This window comes from Malus sylvestris, chromosome 17 (assembly GCF_916048215.2).
Source record: "Malus sylvestris chromosome 17, drMalSylv7.2, whole genome shotgun sequence".
Classification (NCBI taxonomy): Eukaryota; Viridiplantae; Streptophyta; class Magnoliopsida; order Rosales; family Rosaceae; genus Malus; species Malus sylvestris.
Genome location: NC_062276.1, coordinates 4102118 through 4126917, shown reverse-complemented (window position 1 = coordinate 4126917; position 24800 = coordinate 4102118). Strand labels below are relative to the sequence as shown.

General features: G+C 37.8%; 6 protein-coding genes across 8 annotated transcripts; 3 read left to right on the top strand and 3 right to left on the bottom strand.

The window, feature by feature from the left end:
• Positions 1–70: 70 nt before the first annotated feature.
• LOC126612364 (uncharacterized) lies at positions 71–4791 on the bottom strand. Of its 2 annotated transcripts, XM_050280763.1 has the most exons (5): positions 4298–4791; positions 3410–3645; positions 2489–3224; positions 1143–2054; positions 71–1082 (listed from the first exon to the last, which is right to left on the bottom strand). In XM_050280763.1, exons 2-5 carry the CDS (start codon positions 3641–3643, stop codon positions 376–378), a joined length of 2589 nt encoding a protein of 862 aa, XP_050136720.1. In that variant the 5' UTR covers positions 3644–3645; positions 4298–4791; the 3' UTR covers positions 71–375. The 2 variants fall into 2 exon arrangements, with proteins under 2 accessions (XP_050136720.1, XP_050136719.1); XM_050280762.1 differs by having other exon boundaries at positions 71–2054.
• A 1686-nt stretch (positions 4792–6477) lies between these two features.
• On the bottom strand, positions 6478–7695 carry LOC126611640 (uncharacterized). The gene is made up of 2 exons (XM_050280002.1): positions 7441–7695; positions 6478–7351 (listed from the first exon to the last, which is right to left on the bottom strand). Exons 1-2 carry the CDS (start codon positions 7550–7552, stop codon positions 6591–6593), a joined length of 873 nt encoding a protein of 290 aa, XP_050135959.1. The 5' UTR covers positions 7553–7695; the 3' UTR covers positions 6478–6590.
• A 316-nt stretch (positions 7696–8011) lies between these two features.
• Positions 8012–10556, bottom strand: LOC126611639 (pentatricopeptide repeat-containing protein At3g29230). 2 transcript variants are annotated; one of them, XM_050280000.1, is made up of 2 exons: positions 8551–10556; positions 8012–8293 (listed from the first exon to the last, which is right to left on the bottom strand). In XM_050280000.1, the coding sequence occupies exon 1, from the start codon at positions 10387–10389 to the stop codon at positions 8572–8574; it is 1818 nt and encodes a 605-aa protein (XP_050135957.1). In that variant the 5' UTR covers positions 10390–10556; the 3' UTR covers positions 8012–8293; positions 8551–8571. The 2 variants fall into 2 exon arrangements, with proteins under 2 accessions (XP_050135957.1, XP_050135958.1); XM_050280001.1 differs by having other exon boundaries at positions 8012–8279.
• Positions 10557–11949: 1393 nt separating this feature from the next.
• On the top strand, positions 11950–15757 carry LOC126610907 (chorismate mutase 1, chloroplastic-like). Its single transcript, XM_050279068.1, has 6 exons — positions 11950–12358; positions 13325–13550; positions 13636–13722; positions 14676–14819; positions 14990–15082; positions 15174–15757. Exons 1-6 carry the CDS (start codon positions 12177–12179, stop codon positions 15411–15413), a joined length of 972 nt encoding a protein of 323 aa, XP_050135025.1. The 5' UTR covers positions 11950–12176; the 3' UTR covers positions 15414–15757.
• Positions 15758–17979: 2222 nt separating this feature from the next.
• Positions 17980–19704, top strand: LOC126610912 (lamin-like protein). Its single transcript, XM_050279073.1, has 2 exons — positions 17980–18308; positions 19058–19704. Exons 1-2 carry the CDS (start codon positions 18134–18136, stop codon positions 19393–19395), a joined length of 513 nt encoding a protein of 170 aa, XP_050135030.1. The 5' UTR covers positions 17980–18133; the 3' UTR covers positions 19396–19704.
• Positions 19705–21711: 2007 nt separating this feature from the next.
• LOC126610911 (lamin-like protein) lies at positions 21712–22764 on the top strand. The gene is made up of 2 exons (XM_050279071.1): positions 21712–22018; positions 22276–22764. The coding sequence occupies exons 1-2, from the start codon at positions 21847–21849 to the stop codon at positions 22620–22622; spliced, it is 519 nt and encodes a 172-aa protein (XP_050135028.1). The 5' UTR covers positions 21712–21846; the 3' UTR covers positions 22623–22764.
• Positions 22765–24800: the final 2036 nt, after the last annotated feature.

The following is a 24800-nucleotide window of genomic DNA, read 5'->3' as shown; positions in this document are numbered from 1 at the left end:
TCGAAACAGCATTTTTCCACAGTCAATAATCTATATTGCTAAATTGAATATTCTATGTTGCTAAACTGAATTGCCTAAAGTGAAGCGTATATTGCTAAACAGAATTGCTCATGGTTCTGGGTTCGCAGGATCCTGCAGTTTATGTTACACTCTCTTAGTTCAACAAATTCTTCTGTAAACTTATTTTGACTAATCGTACAAGTTCACTCAGAATACCAGAAACCAAATTAAGGATTGTGTACAATTACAACTCCACGGCTTAAAAACTCCGAGGGAAGATCCATGCATGTTAGCTCTACTCCGATGCACTTCAGTATCTCTATGGAAAGGACCTCTCCATGTTTATTTTTGAGGAACAGGAGAATTATCAATCGGCTATCTTTGCCGTGGTGGACGCTTTGTCCTCTTACCCCAACAAGTTAAATTTCTCTCCTCAGGTCCCTGCAGCTCCTCGCATTTTGGTTGCTCAATCTGGGGCTGGCAAACTTCAGCCACATTAGTAGACGGTGTGCGAGTGTCCATACGTTTCCTCCCCCTTCCCCTACCACCCTTACCAGAATTTCTTTTTGACAAACTTGATTGCCAACTCCCACCAGATTCCCTAATCAACCCTTCAATTATTTGAAGATCATCGATCACCTCATTTTTTGATAAAGAAGCAAGACCGGGAAGTACATCTCTCTGGAAATCCTTCCGTTGCCTTCCCCTCCTCGATTGGCCTCTTCGTGGCCGTTTCGACAATGTCGCTTCTTCTGTGAGGCTGTCTGAATTTGGAGGCACATAGCATTGCTGCTCTTCTTTGGTTTCCACCAAATTTAATGTCATGTGCTCAAAAAAATCCATGTCAACGGGAAAAGCCTCTTCATCACAGGAAGTTTGCTTAACCTCTGCTGCATTTCCATTGTCAAGATTTCCATCATGCGAAGAAATTACTTCTGCAAACCAAAGAAGGGAGTTGTTTTCTGAAGCCTCCAGATTGCAACAAGTGGCTTTTTCCTGCATATCGGGAGCTTGGGATGATGAGATGGCAACCAGAGCCTCGGCTACAACTCTGATAAGGCCCTCATGAGGTGAGTCAAGAGGTTCCTTACGTCTTCTTTCAGTAGAATCTTCCCCATATATATTTGTTTCAACTATCACAGGTGCCTCCAAATCTGTCACAATTTCTGTCCTCATAACTGGGGAAGCAGCAGTCATTTCAGTTTCTTCTTCAGTTAAACATCTATTTAAATCTATTTGGTGTCTTGGACCAGAATTCTCATTTGAAAATCCCTTGTCTAGAACCAGACTGTCTGCTTTCAGTTGCTCTCTACACGTGCGCCTGCTTTCAATTTCTTTGGAAGATTTGCCATCGCAAAGTGGCACTGCTTCAAGCCAATGCAATCTTCCTTGTTGGCCTTCTTGGTTCCTCAGCCCATTGAGAGAAATTATACTTTGTTCACAAGCTCCTCCATGCAGATATTTATTAGGAGGAACATCATTCGCACCAATAGCAGGTTTGACATCCACCCGGTGACCTGACGTTGAATGGTTCCCTTGGCAGGCAAGGCTCATTGAGGGGTGCCAAGCCTGTAATTGATTGGCCTCCAACTTAGTGCGGAAGAAAAAACTGCTTTGGTGTGACACTTCGTCTTTCAGACTGGGAGTTGACGGTATTGAATTACAGTCAAGAAGCAATCTGTCCCGGGTAACTTCACTGCTTTGTGGCATCATGATTGAAGCCCTATTAGATTGTGTGGAGGTATTAACGGAAGTGCTTACTTGAATTGATGTTAAGTTCTCGCTCAAGCTACTTGGAGGTATTGTCCAATTAGGAGATGACTCGGAAATGGCTGCACCAGATTGCGAAGTCATAGCAGATGAACTTATATCGCTTTCAGAGATTTCTATACCAAAAAGTGTCCTCTTTATTTGTTTCTCCGTTTTATTCTGATCAGAAGTGAAAAGCTTAGCAGAAGGAGCACAGGTTACCGTAGCTTCGTTTTCTGACAATTCACATGGCTTATTAAAATCTTGAAGACCAAACTTTCCACCAGAAGAACTTCTTATTTGCTCTGAAAAAAAGCATATCAATCCGTTAGTCCAAAATGAAGAGAACTGCAACCCTTTGTAAGATTTTCCAATCTTGAGCCTTATTAGCAGTAAACTAAACGATGGAGGAAACATGATTAACTACTTGTTTGGTGATGTCGGTAAATGGTAAGAAATTCACCAGGGATATATTCATGTAGTCTAACCATGAAATAACTAAGAGAGTTTCTTCTCTAAAAATGAATTCTAGAGACAGACTCCCTGCCCGACCGCCCCCTTCCCTTTTGTAGATATAATGACCAGCGTGCATCTGATAAGAGTCGTATGTGCAGGCAAGAATTTGAAAGTAATGAAACTTGTAATGCGGCAAGATTGAACAATTATGGAATTTAGAGCTTAAGTACAAAATCTGAATCACAACGGAAGTAAACACGAAATAAGATAACTAGACCCTTACCATCTCTGAGAGCATTTGTTGACCACTCTTTTTGGATTTCATTCTTTAAATGCAGATCACCAACTCTTCCATCCTTCCCTGTTTGTGGGTTTTCAGGGAATTTCTTTGCAAAAGGCCACACGCCTTTGTACGCATTTGCAGATAAAACCTGCCTTTCTATCTCCTCTTTGGAGCTCGGTTGGTTGCCAGACATAACGACAGAAGTTGAAGCAGACACTTTGTCTATCTGAATAGGTTCATTCAGATCAGCCAAACCATTGCTTCTTACTAAATGCAAACCAGAGCTCGACACACTATTGTTATAGCCAGATTTGTCTGTTCCCGACCCCAAACCTCCTTCTGGTTCTTCTTCATCACTGAGGTATTCATCGGCTGGAAGTTCAAGATTGAACAATCTTCTTCGTGGCTTCTTCACTCTGGAATCCGAAGATTCGTAGTCCTTCATCCCTACTCTACTTTGGCTGGGGACACAGCTGTTTTGCAGGGTTTTTCCAATAGAATCGCGAGGAGGTTGGCTGATACAGGTACTCGATGCAGATTGCCTACCATAACTGGAATCCAACAAGGCTAAATTAGAAATATGCCAACTCTTTCTGTCGTCTCCAGTTGGAAAGCCGGATGATGAGAAAGTTGATTGTGATATCCCGGCTACTTTTTGATGTTTGAGAAGCTCTTTGCTTTTGATCTCGTTCATCAGGTCCTTTTGCCTTTCGTAAAGACGATGGAGTTCATTGAGCTGAATAAGAAAATCACAGACAAAGGCAAAGGCATTATACTACTGGCTAACGAATTTGAGCACTCAAAGTTCGACACTTTCTTACCAATATAAAACCGTTATTCAATCTTTCTAAATACTACGATAAGATCTATGACCATTACTACACTTTAGAACTCAACATATATAGGTTCTAGAATATACACCTGATGCCTGAAAATTGTCTCATGCTTCAGAATAGTTTGCCTCAGTTGCTCCTTATCGTGTCCGTGAAATCCATCAATAACTGGCCTTGTCAAGAACACTTCGTATTGTTGCCCATTCTTCAAGTTTGTGTTCTCGTGGAGTAGGGACCAGCTCCCATGGCCGACATTGCTGCTTAGATTCTGTATGGAACAATATTCCGGGAAATACATCTTCAACTGCACTTCAGTTCCCATTCCTGCAATTAACCCGAGAAGCATTAGCAAAAATCAACTTAGATATAGTGAGAATTCAACTTAGCCTCAGTACTGTCAACACAATCAGCAGAACCACATCATCAGATTGCACACTGAAACTCGACGCAACTCACTAGTTCCGAAATCTTTAGTCACCAGATAGAGTAAATCAGCAAGAACCAGTGAAATGCCTAGCTTTTAACACATAATTTCAAAGTTGCATTTCTTTTTCTAGTGATTATCATTAATCCTAGCTCCACATTAGCACATTTCAACCCAATGTTCCTTTCCTGTCCATGATCCATCCAAGATTCTGGTCAAAAAACGCGGCTGAATTTTCTCGAAAGGAAAGAATTTACTATCTTAAGATACAAGCAACTCCAAGTTACCATTCAAAATTTGAGTTATGACTGTTAATCTTACGGATTAAGAAATAAACAGAGTCCAAAATCTAAGCCTAGATTGAAAAACAGCAGATCCAAAGATATAAAATTATATATACATACATACATATATAATTATATATGTAGAGAGTCAAATATACAAAGAAATTTATAAAGAAACAGATGACAGATAACTAAATTACAAATTAATCTGCAGACTAAATTAAAAAAATTAAAAAATTGAAAATTAAAACAGAAAATTGAAAATTACCTCATATGGTTAATAATCTTCCACAAGGCTTTCTCAGGATTGCCCTACAAATTCACCAAAATTTCCGATGACCCACAAACCAATCCAACTCCATCAAACTTCACAGCCGCAATACAAAACAGCAGCAACAAAAGTAGGTACTTCTGTTCTGAACTAACATTAAACAATCAGAAAAAATATATAAATATATATATATATATATATATATATATAAGAAAACTGAGATTACTGTCACAGAGCAAATCAGATCTGCTGCTGGAGCAGAATCTGATGAGAAAATCAGAGAAAGAGGTTTCCTTTTCAATTTCCCATATCCCAAACACAGAAAGATCTTTCCTTTTTAATTCCCCCACACTCAGAGAACCCAGGAACCAACAACAACAAATGACTTGTTCAAGAACAACAGTGACTGGAATTTGTCAACTTGTGGTCTGCACATTTATTCTAATATTATGCCCCCCACCCAATTCTCTTTCTTCTTCTTTGGCTTTTGCTCCAATGATTTTTTCCCACATTTAATATTACTTTTTTTTTATGGGTTTTTAAGGAAATGCTAGATAAAGAAATATATTCTCTTGGTCACCCGATGACCAACGAATACATGATTATTCATTTTTCCATTTGATATGAAGGGTAGAAATATTCATTTAAGCTTTTTATCTAAATTGATTTTTGAGATTGGCATATATTTAAAATTAATAAGAGTAGTTTGAGATTATCTACCATTAATTATTTTGATTTTTCAATTTAAGCGAGATTTTCACATAATGATCAAAATGATTGATGGTGAACAATCTAATAGATTATTTCTATTGATTTTAAATTTCAAGGACTAAAGTAAGGAATTCTAACAATCTTAATAACTATTTTAGTTGAAAATTTTAAATACTATATTTTTAATTTTTAATCTCAGCTTTTAATGTTAAATTCTTCGTCAAATAATTATACATCTACGATTAAACCAAGTTACCGAGAGAACGAGACTCGTCAAAGACATAATCATATTTTAATTATCTTAATTCTGTGTTTTCAACATTTTCTAGATTCTCTCCACGTTCCGTGCTTTTTGGGTGAAAATGTATTTATATTCAGAAAGTACTTAAAAAGATGGAGACAACTGGGTTCACTGAAGCAACAACTTAACAGTTTCCGAAAGTGGCTGATTCCATACAATCATTCGATCTGCCTCGGAGTGTGTTATACACGCTAGTGATCATGTTCCGCCACGTAACCCAACCGTGACATTTGATGTCTGAGGTGGCCGTGTGTCTTTTCCACCTGCGTTGAAAAGAGCGTGGCTCCAGGTCTTCTACTTCAGACTAAACAAATATGAGAGAGAAATTTGAAAAGTGGAAACATTTTTGTATTAAATTTTTATTTGCACACAATTTAAAATTTTGATTGCTTTTTTGGATTTTGCTTTTGTTTTTTTTGTTTTGGTCCAAATCTGATTGGTCAACTCAAAGACTCAAGACTCAAATTCTTTTGGAAATTTAATTTTAATTTCATCCTTAATATTCAAATATATTTGCATTTTGGTTTTTTTTTTTTCTGTGCACAATATTACTACAAATTGACATGTTAAATACCATGCTAATCAACAAATCACAATGTTACATCTACTAAATAAGTCATTAATTCAAATTACCATCCTTTTGGAAATCAAATTTTATGTACTCATTTTGTGTGTGGTCTTATTATGACCTCTATTATTTATTGATACGTGTTAAATTTACGACAATAAAGTTAAGAGAGTTAAGTTTATTCACACATGTCAATGAATGATAAGTCACATAGTGACCACATACAAAAAGAGTGCAGAAGATTCTATCTCATCATTGTGTGTTCTTATCCATATAACTTGTGGAAATGTAGAACTTAGTTTATCCACTTATCCAGTCGTTCAATTTTAAAGAGGAGTTGATGTTATTACTTTAATTTATAAATTAGGAGAACAAAATAATTTGAATGAATGATTATGGTCCTGAGTTTCTTTTTCATATTCTCGCAGATGTAAACGTTACAATTAGTCTCTAATAAAGTTCTCCTTTGAAAACAAAAAAAATCGTACTTTATTATTTTTAGATTGTTTCTAAATTTTTCAATAAATATAATTGAATACGCAGGATCGTGCTTGGCATGACAATTTCAATTGTTCATTAAGTAAATAGGGTGAGATCTATAATAAGATTCATACTTCTTATTAATCAACACTTGTCAATTATGTACATAATTGTTACATACGTGAACGACTGATACTAGCAATATTGAATCCAACAACCGCAAATGGATTTCACCGGACCTTCCGACGGCCCATAAGCCCAAGGACCTTCTCCCAAAGGCCAACACTTCCCACACTCCTCAAATCAATCACACTTGGGCTACAAGCAGCCACAGTCCAATAACCAGATGTTATTTCATCCTTCAACTGCTCTTTCTCCCACCCACAGTACCCATCAAAAAACCTAAACTCCCCAAGCCCAACCATGTTCCTCTTCACCATCTCAGCCGCACACCCCACACTTTCCTTTGTCCCATAGTACAACCCCTTCATCACCTCATCAAAAACTCCACTCCTCCCAACTACACCATCACCCCCTTTGGGCCTCACCAAGAACAACCCCTCCTCCAACGGCCCGCCGAAGAACAAGGGCCGGTCCGAGAACGTGCCCGCCACGTCCAGAGCGGTTGATCGCGTTTCCTTGATCGACATGAGGGAGGGCCGGTTGAGTATGATGCCCCACGGTCCCAATGGCCCAGTGGACAACACCAGAATGACCGTCCGTTCGAATATGTGGACCCCGTCGAGCTTTTCGGTTGCAAGGAGTAGGCAGCCCTTTTCAGGCTCGTGGATTGCGTGAGCCCATTTGTCACCGACGGTGACGGGCTTAGGCTGATCCACCACAGTGTCAAGATCAAGTGAGGAAGTTGAAGTGGGCTCTTTTGGCCTTGATTTCTCTGCAGCTACCAGTCTTGCTCTGAATGATCGCCAATCTGCATCAATGGAAGGCTTGTGATCATCGTTGGACGGCGTTGATGACTCCCCGCGGCTACCTATCATTCGACAGAAACCCCGTTAGAATATGCAAGAAGAGCATGGAATTTTTCCCTGCTTGAAATAAAAAATCAATAGAACAACTTACATGTTATTGAAGATGGAATCCCAACTCTTTTGGATTGAAATTGAGTGAAATTTCTGTTGGGAGAAGTAACAGTTTTGGTGAAGGAATTTGAGGCAAGAAAACAAGCTTCCATTGATGAACTTTTGACGGTAGATCAAAGCTTCACAGATGGCAAGAAAAAAAGAGGAGATCATACACTGATATATAAGCTGATAATATATGCAAAGACTGAATGAGTGAGAATAAATGTGCACCACATGGTGGTATTTAATCCAATCCCAATCCATGTTGGATATTACTTTCTAATTTGCAAGCTTTCAAAGTATGGGCCAGTGGATATGACTTTACAAATGGCACAAAAGGACAGGGACCTCCTCCTCATTTGTGCGTAAGGGGATTTTCTAATCAATCAAACCAATCTGGGTGACGTGTCATACTTGTACCCAGTTGTTTGTTGGGCACTTGCTCACCAAACTTTGAAGCACAATAACTTGTTAGATGGAACGGAGGAGTTATTTGACGGATGTTACTGTATCAGTATTCTAAGTCAATAACACACTATTATGTTAAAAAAGTTAAAATGCATGGCAAATTGTTTTTAAGATAAGTTTTTCTTCTGTGAATGAAATAGCTTACAACACAGTAGTTCGATGTACAATTGTTTTTAAGATAACATAATTTCGTTAAGAAATTCAAGGTTGAGTTACAACTTACAGCATATCAGCAAGAGCGATCCTTTCTCATCCCCTTTTCCCGCTGTTTGATTGCGATATTATTTCCTAAATTTGGAATTGATGGCAGAGCAGTGACAAGCAGTGATATGGATACGGTGCTATACCTGTAGACACTTCCCCAGCTCTCTGCAAGAATTGTACTATTGTGACACAGTAAGGCAGTAACAAACTTATTATCTCACTGATAAAAATAAATGGCATTGATCATTGTTAGAGGTTAATTCCAATCTACTGATACACATAAGCAACAAATCAAACGATTGATCCCCTTCTATTTATCAACAAGTATACAAGTTTATAATCTAAGAACATTGGTGAGAAGTTTCCCCTTGGGAATTTTCCAATTAGGAGACTTGCAGAAGTGTTTCTGGCCAAGTTTAAGTCAGCTGATGCTCACCAAATAAATGTCTTTTACAGTTTATCCACCTATCCCATTGCTAATACTCCGCGATGACACATTCAATTGCTTGAAATCCACACGAAGTCTGTCGATCATCCCATACACTTCGTCAGATTTAGGGTGTAATTTATCAAAAACTGTAAATTCATGGACCTCTTCGTCCACCTCGATGGAACTAGCCCCAGAAGGTTTCTGGACTCCGGTGCTCCTCATTTGCATCCTTACATTAGCAACATTTGCCCAGTCACCAGCTGCAGCATAGATATTTGACAACATGGAAAAGTTTCCTGGTTCAGACGGGTCTAACTTAACTAGGTGATTAAGCACCTCCTCTGCTAGTTCCCGATCATTATGCATCCGACATGCCCCCAAAAGGGTACCCCATATAACAGCATTCGGTTCCATTGGCATGCTATGCACAAGCCTAAAAGCCTCCTGGAGATGCCCACCACGACCCAAAAGGTCAATCATGCAACCATAATGCTCAACTTCAGGTACAATCCCATACTCCCTCTCCATCGTGTTGAAAGTGTGAAGACCTTCCTCCACAAATCCTATATGTGTACAAGCACATAAGACCCCAATGAAGGTAACTTTATCCGGAAAAAACCCATCTTTCACCATTCGAGAGAAAAGCTCAAGAGCCTTCTCGCCATGCCCGTGCATGGCTAACCCTTGGAGCATGGCATTCCAAGACACCAAATCTTTTTTTGCTATCCCATCAAAGACTCTAAATGCTTCATCCAACACACCACACTTGGCATACATGTCAAGCAAAGCATTCGACACAGGAGTACTACACTTGAACTGAGTCCTCTCAATTGAGGCATGAACTTTCCTACCCAATCCAATCAAACCAGACTCTGCACAAGCAGCCAATATACTAATAACAGCACCATTATCAGGCTTCAATCCAGCTTCCTCCATTTGATCATATAGCATTATCGCCTCCTTCGCAAGCCCCTTCTCGGCATAACCAGATATAATAATAGTCCATGGAACCAAGTTCCTGAAGGGCATCCTATCAAACATCATTCTTGCCATACTCATATCCCCAGCTTTGCTATAACCAGAAACCAGAGTCGACCACGAGACAACATTCCTCTGAGGCATTTTCTCAAACAATTCAAAGGCTTCATTCATCTCCCCAGCCTTCACATACCCATCCAATATCGTATTCCAACTAACCGAATCTCTCCCAGGCATTTCTTCGAACAAGCGGCGTGCATCACTCAGCTCCCCAGCTTTTGCCAACCCACCAATCATTGAATTCCAAGACACAGTATCTCTCTCTTCCATCACCACAAACAGCTTCTTCGCCTCGCTAACACCAATCAATCCACACTTTGAATAAGTATCAATGAGCGAATTAGGCACGAAGATGTCCAACCCAAATCCAAATTTCTCAATGTGGGCATGAATCATTTGAACTACCGGCAGCCATGGCCGGCCCAAACAGGCTTTCAGAAGAAATGGGTAAGTAAAATTATCGGGATAAACCCCATTAATCTGCATATCGAAGAAGGCCGCGAAGGCCTGAGAAGTCTGCGAGTTCTGAATGTGAGCTCTGATAAGAGTGTTGTACAAGTGGACATTTGGGTAATCAATCTGATTGAAAACGTTTACCGCCAGCGCCATCTGCCGGCAGAGGGAGAAAGCGGCGATGAGCTTGGGCGCCGTGTGGATGTCCTGGTGCAGGTCGGCTTTGAGGATTTGGGCGTGGACTTGCTTGACGTGGCTGAGGTTTGTACATCTGTGGAGGTCGGAGAGCTTCTGGTCTAAGATCCGTCGCCGGGAAACCCACGACGGGGATCGAACTGGTACACACATTTGCATGGCGGGAGAGAGAGATTGGAGCAGAAAGTTTGGATCTTTTTGGGTTCAGTGTGGAAAAGCCATGGCCGTTATTATGGTTTGTGGGAAGCAGAGGCTAGGATTTGATTTTTCATCTCACACACAGAGAGAGAGAGAGAGAGAGAGAGAGAGAGAGAGATTTGAGGAGGTTGCTGAGTGGACTGACCCAATTTGCAAGAGCTAAATAAGTGGGCTTTTGCAGCCCAATCTCTAGATTCACTCAAATTTGCTTTGATCCAAACAAATTGATTTTGATTAACGTAAGTTTGGTCAATTGATCAGAATAATGGGCTCGATTCTGTCCTCCAGGAGAGATTTTTTAAGGTTTTGGGCTCATAAGCTAACCTAAGAGCACGGAACTCCAGGTCAGCATATGAGCCAAAAACTTGGAAAAATTTATTGTTCTCAAGCTCGTATTTTTTATAATACAAAGTTTAGGATATGTCATAGTGTCCTAAAGTAAAGGGTAGTGATTTTCACTATTTTTATTGTTCTTGTTTGCGCTCCTTACTTCTCTTTGTTTCTTTAGTTAACAAAAACATAAAAAATAAGATATACGAGTGCAAACAGACAAAAATGAGAGTGTGAAAATCGTCACTATGAACTAATTTTGGTTGCCAAATTCCCTTGTAGTGATGTCCAAAATATAGGATAGTTCAATCTAACACGTTTCCTTCTAGAAAAGACTCAATGAAGAGCATATGTCCTAGTTGCCTTCCCTACTAACTATTCCACTCAATTATATTCTTTCACCACTAAATGCTTAAACAAATCAAACATTAATTCAAATAAAAATCGAAATGTCATGTGATAAAGAGTTTAGGAATGAAAGTGGAAATTTCATGGTCGTTTTTGTCTTGTTCTTTTTTTCTTAAATAAACCCATGTGAGAAAAATTGTTCTCATTCTCAAATTGTTCCTGAAACACATTTAAAATGAAGACCAAACTTAGCAGGTCACTGGGTATGTGAGAACCATTATTTGTTCTATCCACCTAAGACACCGTTGATAATTATTTAGGATTCGTTTGAAATTATTTTTAAAATTGCTGAAAACGGTTTTTATGAAAGTATTTTTAGAACCAAGTTTTAGTTAAAAATGCAAGTGAATCTTAGAAAAACACTTGAAGTGCTTCCAAGAAGCACATAAATGGTGATTTTTACTTGAATCACTTTAGGTGCTTTTGGAAGTGCTTTTAGTCATTTTAAAAGAATGTATAAACGAGCCCTTAATTAGTGATATAACTTCCCACTCACGATGTCACAGTAAAGGTATTTTATATTAATTTTTTGTATAGTTGCACATATTTAATATGTAACTGCGTGTAAATGACATGAAATATCATAACTGTGACATATCACATAAGTTCCATTACAATAAAAAAAAAGGACATAAAATAAATTCACAGCCACGTAACGTTTTCATTTAATAATGCACTTCTATTTGAAGAAAAACTGTATTGAACTAAAACGTCACCGCAACGTGAACGGAAAGACTGGAACTCAAGTGTCGCACATGCTTACATCCAAACAAACCAATCACGACAAAAAGTCTCAGAAAATAATGTGCAGGGGTCTTGCTTTCGTTTGTGTCTTCAGCCTACCCACCACCAACTCAACCTCTACACCTACCCCCTCCTCCCTCCCCCTTCCAACCATCACCGTAGTATTTCTCCCAATTCCATACCTCCATTCTTTCTCCTGATTTCTCAAAGAACCCATCTCTCTCTCTCTCTCTCTCTCTCTCTCTCTCTCTCTCTCTCTCTCATCAATGGAGGCCAAGCTGCTGATGGCCTCCTCTCCTGCCGCTCTTTCAGCTCCCCATGTTTCCAATTCAAGACCCAATTATTTGTTTCCCTTGAAAGCAATGCAATCCAACAGCTTTGCATGCCTCAATTCCTCCTTACCAAAGAAACCAAATTTGTCTGTCCAGGCTGCTTCGACTTCCATTGGGTACAAATCCAGCAACCCTTTTGCCTAAACTTGTTGGGTTCTATGATTTTCTTTCTTTGCCCTTTTATGGATCTGCTGGTTATTCTGGTTTTATGAGAGAGATATGTGTGTGTGTGTGTATTCTGCTTTTGTATTGTTATTCTGGAAATTGGCATGCTTTTATTTTTCTGTGCACATAAACTCCATTGATTGATTGAAGTCTCTAATTATTTAATAAGCACCAAATAAGATGCGTGAAATTATTATTTTTTTTCCTCAAGTCTAGAGTAAATAATTGTTCAAAAATATTATTTTGAAACAGAATTTGGGAAAGGCTGCTCCTTTGTGGCTGAAAGGTCACGGTGAGTTGTGAAAACAGCTTCTTTGTAAAGGCGTAAGGCTGCATACAATAAACGTTTCCCCGACCCTCACAAAGCGGAGAGTTTTGTTAGCTTGAGGTCGCCCTTTAGAATTTAAGTACTTGATTATTTTTGTTATTGTTAGGGAGCTTTTGCTTGATAAATTGATTAATTAGTCAGGCTACTTCAAGTATTCCGATTAATGCAAGTTCAAGTAAATATCGTTTGCTCAAGTTTTCAAGTTGGTTCAAGTACAAGTAATCCAGTTAGTTGAGTGATAGCTTAATTGTTTACATTGAAAAAGATGTTTTTGAAAGTACTATGATTTAACTTTTTCTATGACCCCTTGGGGGTAAGAATGCTGGATCCGCCACTGGATGTAACCATAAAAATTCTCAGGAAGTGTTATATATTGCTTCAAATAGTATTTGTAGCTTAGATTGTTGTGATATCTGGCATGTCTTTGCTGTATATATTTTTTGATGTTTTTGCATAGAAAAGTATGTTCGTTGCCACTCAAATCCATCTTTCATCATAAAAATGCATATTATTGATTACTGGATGGATTATGAGTCTTGCTTTCAATTTACTATGGCTAGATTCTGATACTAGGCTGGCTATTGTGTAGATCATTGGCTACGAAGAAAAGGGTGGATGAAACCGATAGTTTGACACTAGAAGGTATAAGACATTCTTTGATCCGGCAGGAGGATAGCATAATTTTTAGCCTTTTAGAGAGAGCTCAATACTGTCATAATTTGCCTACATACGACCCCAATGCTTTCCCTGTTGAGTGTTTCCATGGCTCCTTGGTAGAACACATTCTTAAAGAAACAGAAAAGCTTCATGGCCAGGTATGTTAAACCGTAATGTGGACAATAAGAAAACTCGAAGAAAGGATTGTTCTGGGGTTTCTTATCGACTTTGCATTGTGATTAGGTGGGCAGATTCAGCAGTCCTGATGAGCATCCTTTCTTTCCGGATGACGTACCTGAACCAGTGTTGCCACCTCTGCACTACCCTCAGGTAAATATAACACACATTAGGAACGATGAAATTGATTATGCCCAAGCTTGTGCTTATCTTTACGGCAAGGCCATATGCAGGCCTGGCATGGCAATGGCCTCCCACATCCTCCATGTGGCTGTTTTCACTTTTTACAAAATTTTAAGAATATATTTAATAGTTTAGAAAATTCTGAAAACATGCGTTCTTTATCCCTCTCCTGCAAGGCTGCAAGGGACAAACTATGAGAAACATTTGAAAAGGTCTAGTAAATAACTTACTTGAACGGGGCTGATTGTGATCGAGAAAGTTGTGTTGAACATGGAGGTTTTGTTTTCTTTTTTGGCCGATGTGTGAAGCTCAACATGGTCTAAAGCACAGAAAACGGAGTCTTTTCATGGTATTACTTGCTCAGAAGAAAATTATATCTGAAACTATTTAAGAGATAACTCGATCTATAACATTCCTAGATAAATTTAAAATGTTAGTCAATTATGTGTATCCATCTGCAACAAAATATTTATTCAGAAAATTTGATTCTACCGAAAAACTTGACATATAAAAATCTAACACTGATGGGAAACAGTTAGAGGTCGCACTTGGTGCGATGGCAAGTGCCTTCGCCCATGAGCAGTAGGTCTCGGGTTCGAGACTTGGGAGCAGCCTCTCCATAAATGGGGGTAAGGCTAGCCGACATTCACCTCTCCTAGACCCTGCGTAAAGCGGGAGCCTTGTGCACTGGGTACGACCTTGATGGGAAACAGTTAAAGAAACAATGTCTTGTCGGTCATAGTTTAACTGAAATTTCACTACAATGAGCTAGCCCTTCCGATAGGAGAGCTTTCTTTATCTCCCCGTTTTCTGCATCTATCCTATTTGTACGACCATTGTTGTGTGGCAGCGGCAATCGTTGTTCTGGTTTTCTGAGTGGCAACCACTTTCATTCTGAATATATATGTCCGACTTGCAAACAGGTACTGCATCCCATTGCCAACTCAATTAATATAAACAGCAAAGTTTGGGAAATGTACTTCAGAGATATTATTCCAAGACTGGTTAAAGAAGGAGATGATGGTAATTACGGTTCAACTGCTGTTTGTGACACAATGTGCTTGCAGGTATTCAAATCCTACCCATCTTATCGTTCTCAACTTCCATTTCTTGTTCAATTTGGAAGGCGAAATAAGCAATGTCCTTCTTATATAGGTTAATAGATTCAGTAATTATATGTGAGTAGTTTTTTAAGTAGCATTTCTAAATGCTGACGTGGGGTGTCCTATGACGGCAGGCTCTGTCCAAGCGAATCCACTATGGTAAATTTGTTGCGGAGTGCAAGTTTCAGTCCAATCCAAAGTCCTACGAAGCTGCCATTATCGAACAGGTACATGATCTTGAATGGATTTCTCTGTCCTCCTCTGTCATAAGTAGTTTTGGATGTTCCGTGTGCTTAGTCAGTTTTCTTCATTTTTCAGAACAGGGACAAGGTGATGGCTTTGTTGACATTTCCGACGGTTGAGGAGGCAATCATAAAGAGGGTAGAAATGAAGGCTAAAACTTACGGGCAAGAAGTGACATTGTACGAAGGGGAAAAGAAAAGTCCCAACCTCGTGTACAAGATAAAACCGACCTTGGTTGCAGATTTATATGGGGAATGGATCATGCCAATGACAAAGGAAGTTCAAGTTGAATACTTGTTAAGAAGGTTGGACTGAAGGGCAGCTAAACTAGTCTTGAATATCTATTACTATCCGCGTACATAAATTTGTGCCTTTATAAATTGTGCTTATTTTCAGAAGCATGGGGAGCTGCTTATGCTTTTATCTGTTATTTGCTGGTTGATGTGGATGCTAAGATGGGAGGCAAAGACATGTTATTGTTGTATGATTAAAATAAGTACAGGCCCGTTCTGCAGCCTATATGTATAAGTTTTGCAGCCCACTCTAGCTTACTGAAGTTTTGAATGTTAGTGCCACCCAGCTAAAAATGTTGGGTTGTTCTAGACACCTAGTGAGGAGAAATTTTTCAATATGACAGGTATACAACTCGTTATTGGTTAGATGTTTTTCTTTCAAGTTTTCAACTAATTATACTACTACACTTAGTGTTGGGTAGTGTCCCCGGCATACCGAAAATTTTCTCCCCAATTAGAGACTGGTATTGGTGCTCAAAATTAGTCATAATTCACTTCTCAAGGTGTAAATATTTTCCAAATAGTTTGTAAGTGAAGAGGGCTAGGGCTAGTGAGGTTATGTTTGTACTGTTTCTGGAAGGTTTAACAATCAAATTTGCGAATGATATATGTGGCGAAAAATTTTAAAAACACTTTTATGTATAGAAGTGTTTTCTTAAGAAAATACTTCTTAGGCAAAGGCTTCCAAGTGTCTTGTGTTTCTCTTAAAAACACTCAATCAAAAGACTAAAGGCCCCTTAGGTCGCCAAACTAGGACGAGAGTTTCGCCTTTTGAAGCGCTAGTCGCATAGGGCGACCGAGCCAGGCTGAGTCAGAAAGGCTTTGATGACTCAAGGTTCATATTAGGGAAAGGAGAGCAATAAAAACGCTTATAAATAAAAGTGCTCGCATGTTCTTATTCTCAAATAGTCAACATTTTCAAATGATGATAACTAGGGGCGGATGCATTGAGGGGCAGGGAGCGTCAGCTGACCTCCCGAACTTCGGTAAACGTCTATGGATACCTTGGGTGCTGACTCCCGAACTTCGATGAATGTCCATGGATACCTTGGGTGTTGCCTTTTTGAAGATTAGAGTTGGTCTCATACATGCCCTCCAACTAACTTTAGGCCTACCAAGACTTGGTGAATGCCCATGGATATCTTGGGTGTTGCCTCTGCATACATTAACATATGTGCAGTATGCTTTTCCAAATGACTTCAGATCTGGCAAGACTTGATGAAATTGCGATATGCATGCTATTTCTGATAAAAAAAAATTTGCGCACTACACACGCTATTCTAACTAACCCACTAATATTATTTCCTGAATCTGCCACTGATGATAACCACTCTTTAAATTATGTCCTTGTTGGTAAAATATATAAATAAAACACCCTGGACAGCGAAAGCAGCTGAAAAGGCACATGCTTTACAACGTGCCAACGACAACCATCATAACCATATTTGATTTTTGTGATGGTAGCTTTGCATAACTTGATCTTGCTTTAGTCCACAAACTTTAATAAATCTAAAAATTGGCCGGCAAATCCTTCTGGCAGATAGCATTTGCTGAATATAATTTTCATATTAGGAAACTGAAAAAATATAATGCATAAGTTACTTTTATGATAAAAATTAATACTTAACAATAAATGAATAAGTTAATACAATATCAAGGTAGTTAGGAGTGGACCAATAATCTATCTCTCTAACCGTATTTACCCATAATATTGTTTACTTTTGGGAAAACTTATGTGCTTTTAGGTTTACTTGTTATTATGAAAATGTCACAATTGCAATCATCTTAGTCGAACATGGAAAGACACTATTGATTGAGGTCTTATTTTTCCCACCCAACAAAATTTAAATGCGTACGCTTTATGAACCTAACCAAACCTTATACATTGGTCATTAGTAGAAACAATCTCTTTATTTTATTTTTATGCAAGTGGTATTGGCCGGAAAGGGATCGTAGGGGTTTAAATATGCAACGTCGAGTGCAAGGTTGAATGCTCTCAATCATTTGAGCTACAAATGACTTGTAATAACTTCCATCGTCTTAGGCATGTCGTGTTAGAGAGGAATCTGGATCAATGTGATCACGTGTGTCATTAATTTATGCGTTTTAATAGAGTTGTATTACATAATATGTCATGAACTTAAGGTAAGAAACACACGTATTATAAAATAAGTAAATATAATCACAACACAACTGTGTGGTTCAAAATCACACTGAATTCCTCATCAAGTTTTGCTTCTCATTGTTTGGTTTCTTAAGAAATCTATAACCCACAAGTAACTCTGAGCTGGATTTCACTATTTTGCTCAAGATTTAACTTACAAAGATTGCCTAATTAACTTCAACAGCAGCAAAACAGCACATTCAGACAGGAGAAGCTTGTCCCATTGACCTGGTTTGAACACTGTCATCAACCAACACTGAATCTTAAATTAATTATTTTTAATCACTAAACACTCAATCTTTTATTAATTTATAACAATTAGGTTCTTGCATTTATGCACAGGCACACATAAAAGTTCAAATTAAGAAATATAATATTTGCATACAGCCATACAGGAACTCAAATTATCTGGATAAATAGCCCACGGTACTTGTAGATCTGGAAACCGAAACCTCATATAAACAAACTACCCCAACTAAACTAAAGGCCCAAAAAGCTCAAAAGCAAGCGGCTTTTTTAGACGGAGCTCTCTAGAGCAACTGCTACTGCTTGTGAGAGAGTGAGAGAGTAAGAGAACAATGGAGAAAGAGAGAGCAATGGCGGTGGTGGTGCTTTTGTGCTTGGTGGTGGTGGTGGAACTTCCAGAAGCATCAGCTACGAGATTTATGGTGGGAGGGAAAATGGGTTGGAACAGCAATGTCAACTATACAATTTGGGCTCAGGATAAGCACTTTTACAATGGAGACTGGCTCTGTAAGTTCATCTTTCTTTCTCTTCTCTCAGATCCATTAAGTTTCTGCCCTTTTGTTTTTTGTTTTTTTCTGTCAATGCTTATGGTTCTCTGTTAGTTAATTCTCAGCTCAAATGTTCTTGTTTTAGCTCTTTTTTTTTTGTTGATGTTGCTTTTTATTGTGTTAGATCTGAAAATTGCTTAATGGGTTGAGCTTAAAATCTGCTTTTCCATTTTTGTTTGACTAAAGAAAAGCATTTTTTTCCATAAGTTTGTTTCTTGATGTGTAAAGCTCAAGTTAAAATTCAGTTTTTCCTGCTGAAAATTGCAAGAAAAAGAAGCAAAGATTACAAGTTTGGTTATTCAAATTATATATGGGGTTGCTTTACTTAAGTTGTTATATACAGTTTGAATATAATCAGATTACCAATTAAGGAGCTTTTCTGAATTTTGTCTCTTGATGTGTAAAGCTTATGTAAAATCTCAGATCTGCAACTTTTTTCTAGTTGTTTTCCTCTTTGCTTTTGCTGTGAAGAAAAGCCAATGTCAGTTCAATTTAATTTCATATTTTTGTGTATCTTTTGGTTAGTTCTAAAGGGTGGTAGAAGATATGGAAATCCGGAAATAAACAAGAGTGCGCGGAAATCATTTCCTTATTAAAATGTCACCCTGCACAACACGAAAACTTAAAATAAGTACCAAAGATTAGTTTGCTACGAAGAAAACCTTATATTTTTATCCAGTTGGTAAATTTTTTTTCTTTTTCCTCCAGTTTTTGTTTATGATAGGAACCAAATGGATGTTCTAGAGGTGAACCAGACCAACTATGTCTCGTGCAATGCCGAGCATCCCGTTCACAACTGGACCACGGGAGCCGGAAGAGACGTGGTTCCACTGAACGTGACAAGGCACTACTACTTCATTAGTAGCAAGGGGTCCTGCTACGGTGGCATGAAGATCGCTGTTAAGGTCGAAAACATGCCTCCGCCTCCCAAAGCTGCCCCGCTGAAGAGCAAGAGCAGCGTCCTAACACCTTCCTTCAGATCCCAGTTTGTTTTGTCTGCGGTTTTCGCCATTGGCGCAATGTGGGACGCTTTGGTTCGGCTGTGAAGGCATATGATCCGTAAACTTATTCGCTAAACAGTGAGGATTATCAAAATCAAAATTAGACAATTCTTCTAGCTAAGTAAGCTGAGCCATTGATTTGGGAAGCAACTTGAGATTGCCATCCACTTTACTTAGATTTAATTTTTCTTTTGGTTTTTGGGGGTTTTGTGATTTGTTGGTGTTGTTTTAGTTTCACCTTGATGGAGTAGAAAGAGGACAGTGGTTGTGATTGAGGAAATTTTCAAGTGTTCTTTTCTTTTCTGGATGATTTTTAATACTTTTTATTTATTGGATCTTCATATGCGTTGATTACGGAAGTTTGTTGAAATTAATTGTAACTTATTTCGCGGTCCTCCAATCATGGAGCTGGATCCAGCCTTTAAGCGTGTTGTTTTGGAGATACTTTTCAATTTACCAGGGACACGGTTTTTTTGTACATCAAGTGTAATAATACAACCGGTTGTAGAATTTTTCGTCGTTTCGAGCTTCCCACAAGAAGAAAACTTGCATTAAATCCACATCACACGAGCATACGAACCTATGGACCAAAGATGAAAAAAAAGAAGGCATGGGTTCTTTGGGCTCATTTGTTCTCATTGCACTTCCATGTCATATCTAATAGGTGAATTAGGTGCACATGGGGCATTATCCCTTTTGCATGATTTCATTTTGCTCTGTAGAAGTTGTAACATGTAAGGGCAGTGTGTCCGTCCTTTTTCTACAAGTCTGACCTCAGTTTTTTATTAATTTTTCTTCAATAGTTCGGACTGCTTAGTAGTACGGAAAATTGATGGTTATGATTGAATTGTAAAAAAATTATTTTTGGTTACTTGTTAATCGAATGAATATAAAGCTGGACTACCTAGTAGTTCGGAATATTGAAGACTTACCAAATTTTTTTTTATACATTAGAGTGGTTCAAAGTATAGTATTGTTAAGAAATAATTTTTGTTTACCCATCACGTGGTTCAATATTCTAGTGGATAGGGTGTTGGGTTTCTATTCATGAGTCTCAGGTTCGAAACTCTTTCTCCCTTAAATCAATGTAATAGTTTTTCACCCTCTCCGTCTTCTTAACAATAGTAATTTCAATTTTTTTTTAAACAGAATTTCTGTTTACTTTCTTTTGTCTTTTTTTTATATTTTTAATTTTTTTTCTTGCTATCTTTGTTTCTTTGTAGGATCAAATTTGCTTTTATTCTTCCTTCTTTTCCTTTATTTGATACAGTACAAGTTCATCCTCTCTCTATCTCTTATGCTTTATGTTAATGCTTTTTTTAAAAAAAAAAAATTAGGCAGGCTTTAATTTTTTTTACTTTTCTTTAGTTTCTCTCTTCAAATCAATTCAAAATCAAACCAAAATCAAATTTTAAGAATCTGTTTGTTTGCTTTGCAGCAGGTTGCTTGCTTCCCCCCCCCCCCTTACAAGCCTTGTTCTGCACTGAACCAGTTACAATACCAACATCAAAACACTCCCAAACTTCAGAAATTCTCCTTCTCTTACACTCCGTGGTATCTTACTCTGAAAATTTTGACTGTTAAATTTATGTAATTGTATACTTGACGAAGAACCTAACTCTTAAAAAACTGTGAAATACAATTAAAAACTTCTAAACAATATATAAAATAATTGTAATGTCCTTTCATTTCATCATATTATTTTTCGAATGTGAGCATAAGTCTAAGGGCGTTTAGGCCAGCTATTAATTTTGATACGATAATTCATTTGGATTTTTGGAAACCAAAACTTTTGATTTTATTTTAATCAATTATTATTCTTCAAATTTGAGCATAAGTCTAAAGGTTTTTAGGCCTGCTATTAATTTTGATATGGTAACTTATTTGGATGTTTGAAACCAAAAATTATGATTTTACACTCAAGGTATGATTCTTTATAGATTTTCTACGACCTCACAGTTCAACGTTAATTTTTATGCCAACATAATAAAACTTTGTGCAAAAAATATAAAATGACAGAGAAATTATATAAATAATTACACATTTGAAAGAATCTTTTTAGCATTTCTCATACATATTTTATGCAGCATAATAAAAATCTCCTCAAATTCAATCAGTCAGTCAGTCTCAGTCGAGCAAGTGTAACGATTGTAACTGCTCTGAAACATTCTTTGTAGGATGGGAGTTGAGATGACTTGGACCCCACCAATGTCACCAAATTATTTGTAACCACCAATCACCTCATGCCACGTACCCAAATAAACCAAAAAGCCTTCGTGTCTCTCATGCAAGTGTGTAAGTAACCATTACGTAATCTTGACTCACACCCTCGTACTTTGAGCTCGAAAAGAAAACCCCCACGTTCCTCTCGAGGCAGATTACCATTCGTCCCTTCACCTTCCGAATAAATACCACCATTACCATCACCATTATTTGCCAAACAGTTATAAATTAGGGTTTACAGAGAAAGCAGACATTAGTGTGTGAAGTTAAGCGATGCGGATGATGAATTCGGGAGTGATGGTGGCCGTAGTAATAACGATGGGGTGGCTAATGGCGTCTGCAACCGCTATTCTGCATAAGGTGGGAGGCAAACAGGGTTGGGATCAGAACGTCAATTACACTGAGTGGGCGGTAAATGAACAGGTTTACGTCGGCGAATGGCTCAGTACGTTTGTCATCATCTCTCTCTCACAAAATATATGTGTATTTAACATCTTCTAAAACAATTCTCAATTCAAAATTTTGATAAATTATATTGAGAAATAAGAGCCTTGGCGCAACCAAAACGTTGTTCGTTTGTAAAGCAAAGATAAAATTGCATAATTGGAAACAGTTTTGTTGGTCTGAGATTGTCCCTTTTTTTTTCCTTTAGTTGTGCATTAGAAGTTGCTGACTTTGAGCATACATTGCTTTGTTTTCAAGTATTCAACTTTGACAAGAGGTACTACAATGTTCTGGAGGTGAACAAGACGAGCTACGAGAACTGCAATGATCAAGGCTTCATAAAGAACATAACCCGGGGAGGGCGAGATGTGTATCAACTCACAGAGGCAAGGCCGTATTACTTCCTCTCCGGCGGAGGTTACTGCTGGCATGGCATGAAGCTTTATCTGACTGTCCACGATGGGCTCCCACCTGCTCCAGAACTTGCTCCAGCACTTGCTCCGGCTACAAGTGTGGCTTGTCCTCCAAATTCACTAACCTCCTCCGCCGCTGAGATGTTGTTTCTATCCATTGCCCTTTGCTTAGCTTTAATGTGGACGCTCTAGCTAGTTAGTTATATATAAAAGCGAATTATATGTGGTGGTGATCAGGATCTTCTGTATGTTCTTTTGGGTGCAAGGCTATGCAAGGCATTTAATTGTAGCCTTGAATTGAATGAAATTCTTGAACTTTCATACCCAGATTCAACCCAATTTGCAATTTTTTGGTGTTCTTTATCCCTTGCGAATTTCTAAGCTTGCCCAATGCTTGGCATGTTATTTATTTATTTTTTATTTTTTATTTCCTTTTTCTAGCAAGAACCATTTGTAATGGTTTCTCCTCATTAACAAGACTTCGCTGAGATCTTTGAGCGTTGAAAATTTATGTCTGAGAGAGAAAGCGATGTATCATGTAGTATTATTTTGTTCTACTTTGTTTAAGGGAGAGAGAGAGAGAGAGAGAGAGAGCAGCAGCAGCAGAGAGTGGGTGGCGAGAGAGATTATTTGGGGATTTTGAAACGGAAAAAACATTAACAAACGACTCATTAAATATGTTGGGTAAGAGAATTATTTCAGTGTGTAGGGAACAAAGGCCGATACATCATGTGTTAATTTAATTTGATTAGAATTTGTTTTAGTTTTCAAACAATTATATTATTATACTTGTGTACCGCATAGTTCGGCATACTGAAAAATCTCTCATTCTGTAGATTGTGAACCATTTAATGAGTTGTAATGGATAATGGTTTGTATTCAATTGAGATTTTGAAATATTTTAAAATAGTTATAAATTCATGGAGTTTAACATATACGTGAATTTTTGGTGAAATCATTAAAAAAAATAAGGGCTGAGGCCTGATTCTATCAAGCCTCAAAAACATTATAAAATTCCTCTAAATCCATCAAAATTTATTATTATTAAAATACTTTAAAACCCAATTATAATTGAATACATTTGAAGTTTTATGAACTACTTCAAATGTAAATACACTCTGATTTCCATAGAATTTTATAAACTTTTTAAAAATCTATACCCATAGACTTCCATTGCATACATATAGATTTATAAGCTCATTTAAAATCTCTCTTCCAAATTTATGTCGTGTGTTACCCATTTACTTGTTTCTCCTTGTAAACATACTTTAAAACCCAATCATAATTGAATACATTTGGAGTTTTATAAACTACTTCAAACGTGAATACACTCTGATTTTCATAGAATTTTATAAACTTTTTAAAAATATATCCCCCTAGACTTCGATTGAATACATATAGATTTATAAGTTCATTTAAAATCTCTCTTCCAAATTTATGTCGTGTTTTACCCATTTACTTGTTTCTCCTTGGAAACGTACTTTAAAACCCAATCATAATTGAATACATTTGGAGTTTTATGAACTACTTCAAACGTGAATATACTCTGATTTTCATAGAATTTTATAAACTTTTTAAAAATCTATACCCCGTAGACTTCCATTGAATACATATAGATTTATAAGCTCATTTAAAATCTCTCTTCCAAATTTATGTCGTGTTTTACCCATTTACTTGTTTCTACTTGGAAATATTTCACAAGATAAATGTATCATCATTGCGTTCGCAAATGAAAGTTGACCCCATCGTTTAACTAACATGTAGCTCAAATGTGGTCCCTAGTAGTAGTAGTACTAGTAGTACTAGTAGTAGTGCTACCTCAAATGTGGAGCAAAGATCGAGTGTTGTACTAGATGATGTGGGGGGTGTGATCGTAGATATTGATGTAGCTTCAAGGATGGCAAAGAAGATCCAACGAAAGAGAGCGGAGGCACAACAAAATGAGATAGCCAATGAAGTGGATATGTACTTCAATGATCCACATCAAAGCCTAACATATGAGGGTTTCAATCTTTTGGATTGGTGGAAAGGAAATTGTGCTCAATATCCAACTCTTAGTAAAGTTGCTAAGGATGTATTGGCCCTTCCTAGTAGCACCGTTGCTAGTGAGAATGCCTTTAGTCTTGGTGGGAGAGTTGTTGATCCTTTTAGAACTTCCTTAACACCTAAAACGGTTGAGGCTTTAGTGTGTACTAGTGATTGGCTTAGAGGAAAGGAATTTTGTTTCTACAAGGAGCCTACACTTGACGAATTCCATTTCTACCAAGAGCTTGAACGCTTAGAAAGAAGTAAGTAAACAATTTAATTTCCTCTTTTATTTTCTTAGTATTTATTATCTATTAGACTATAATTCAATGTAAATGATTTGTG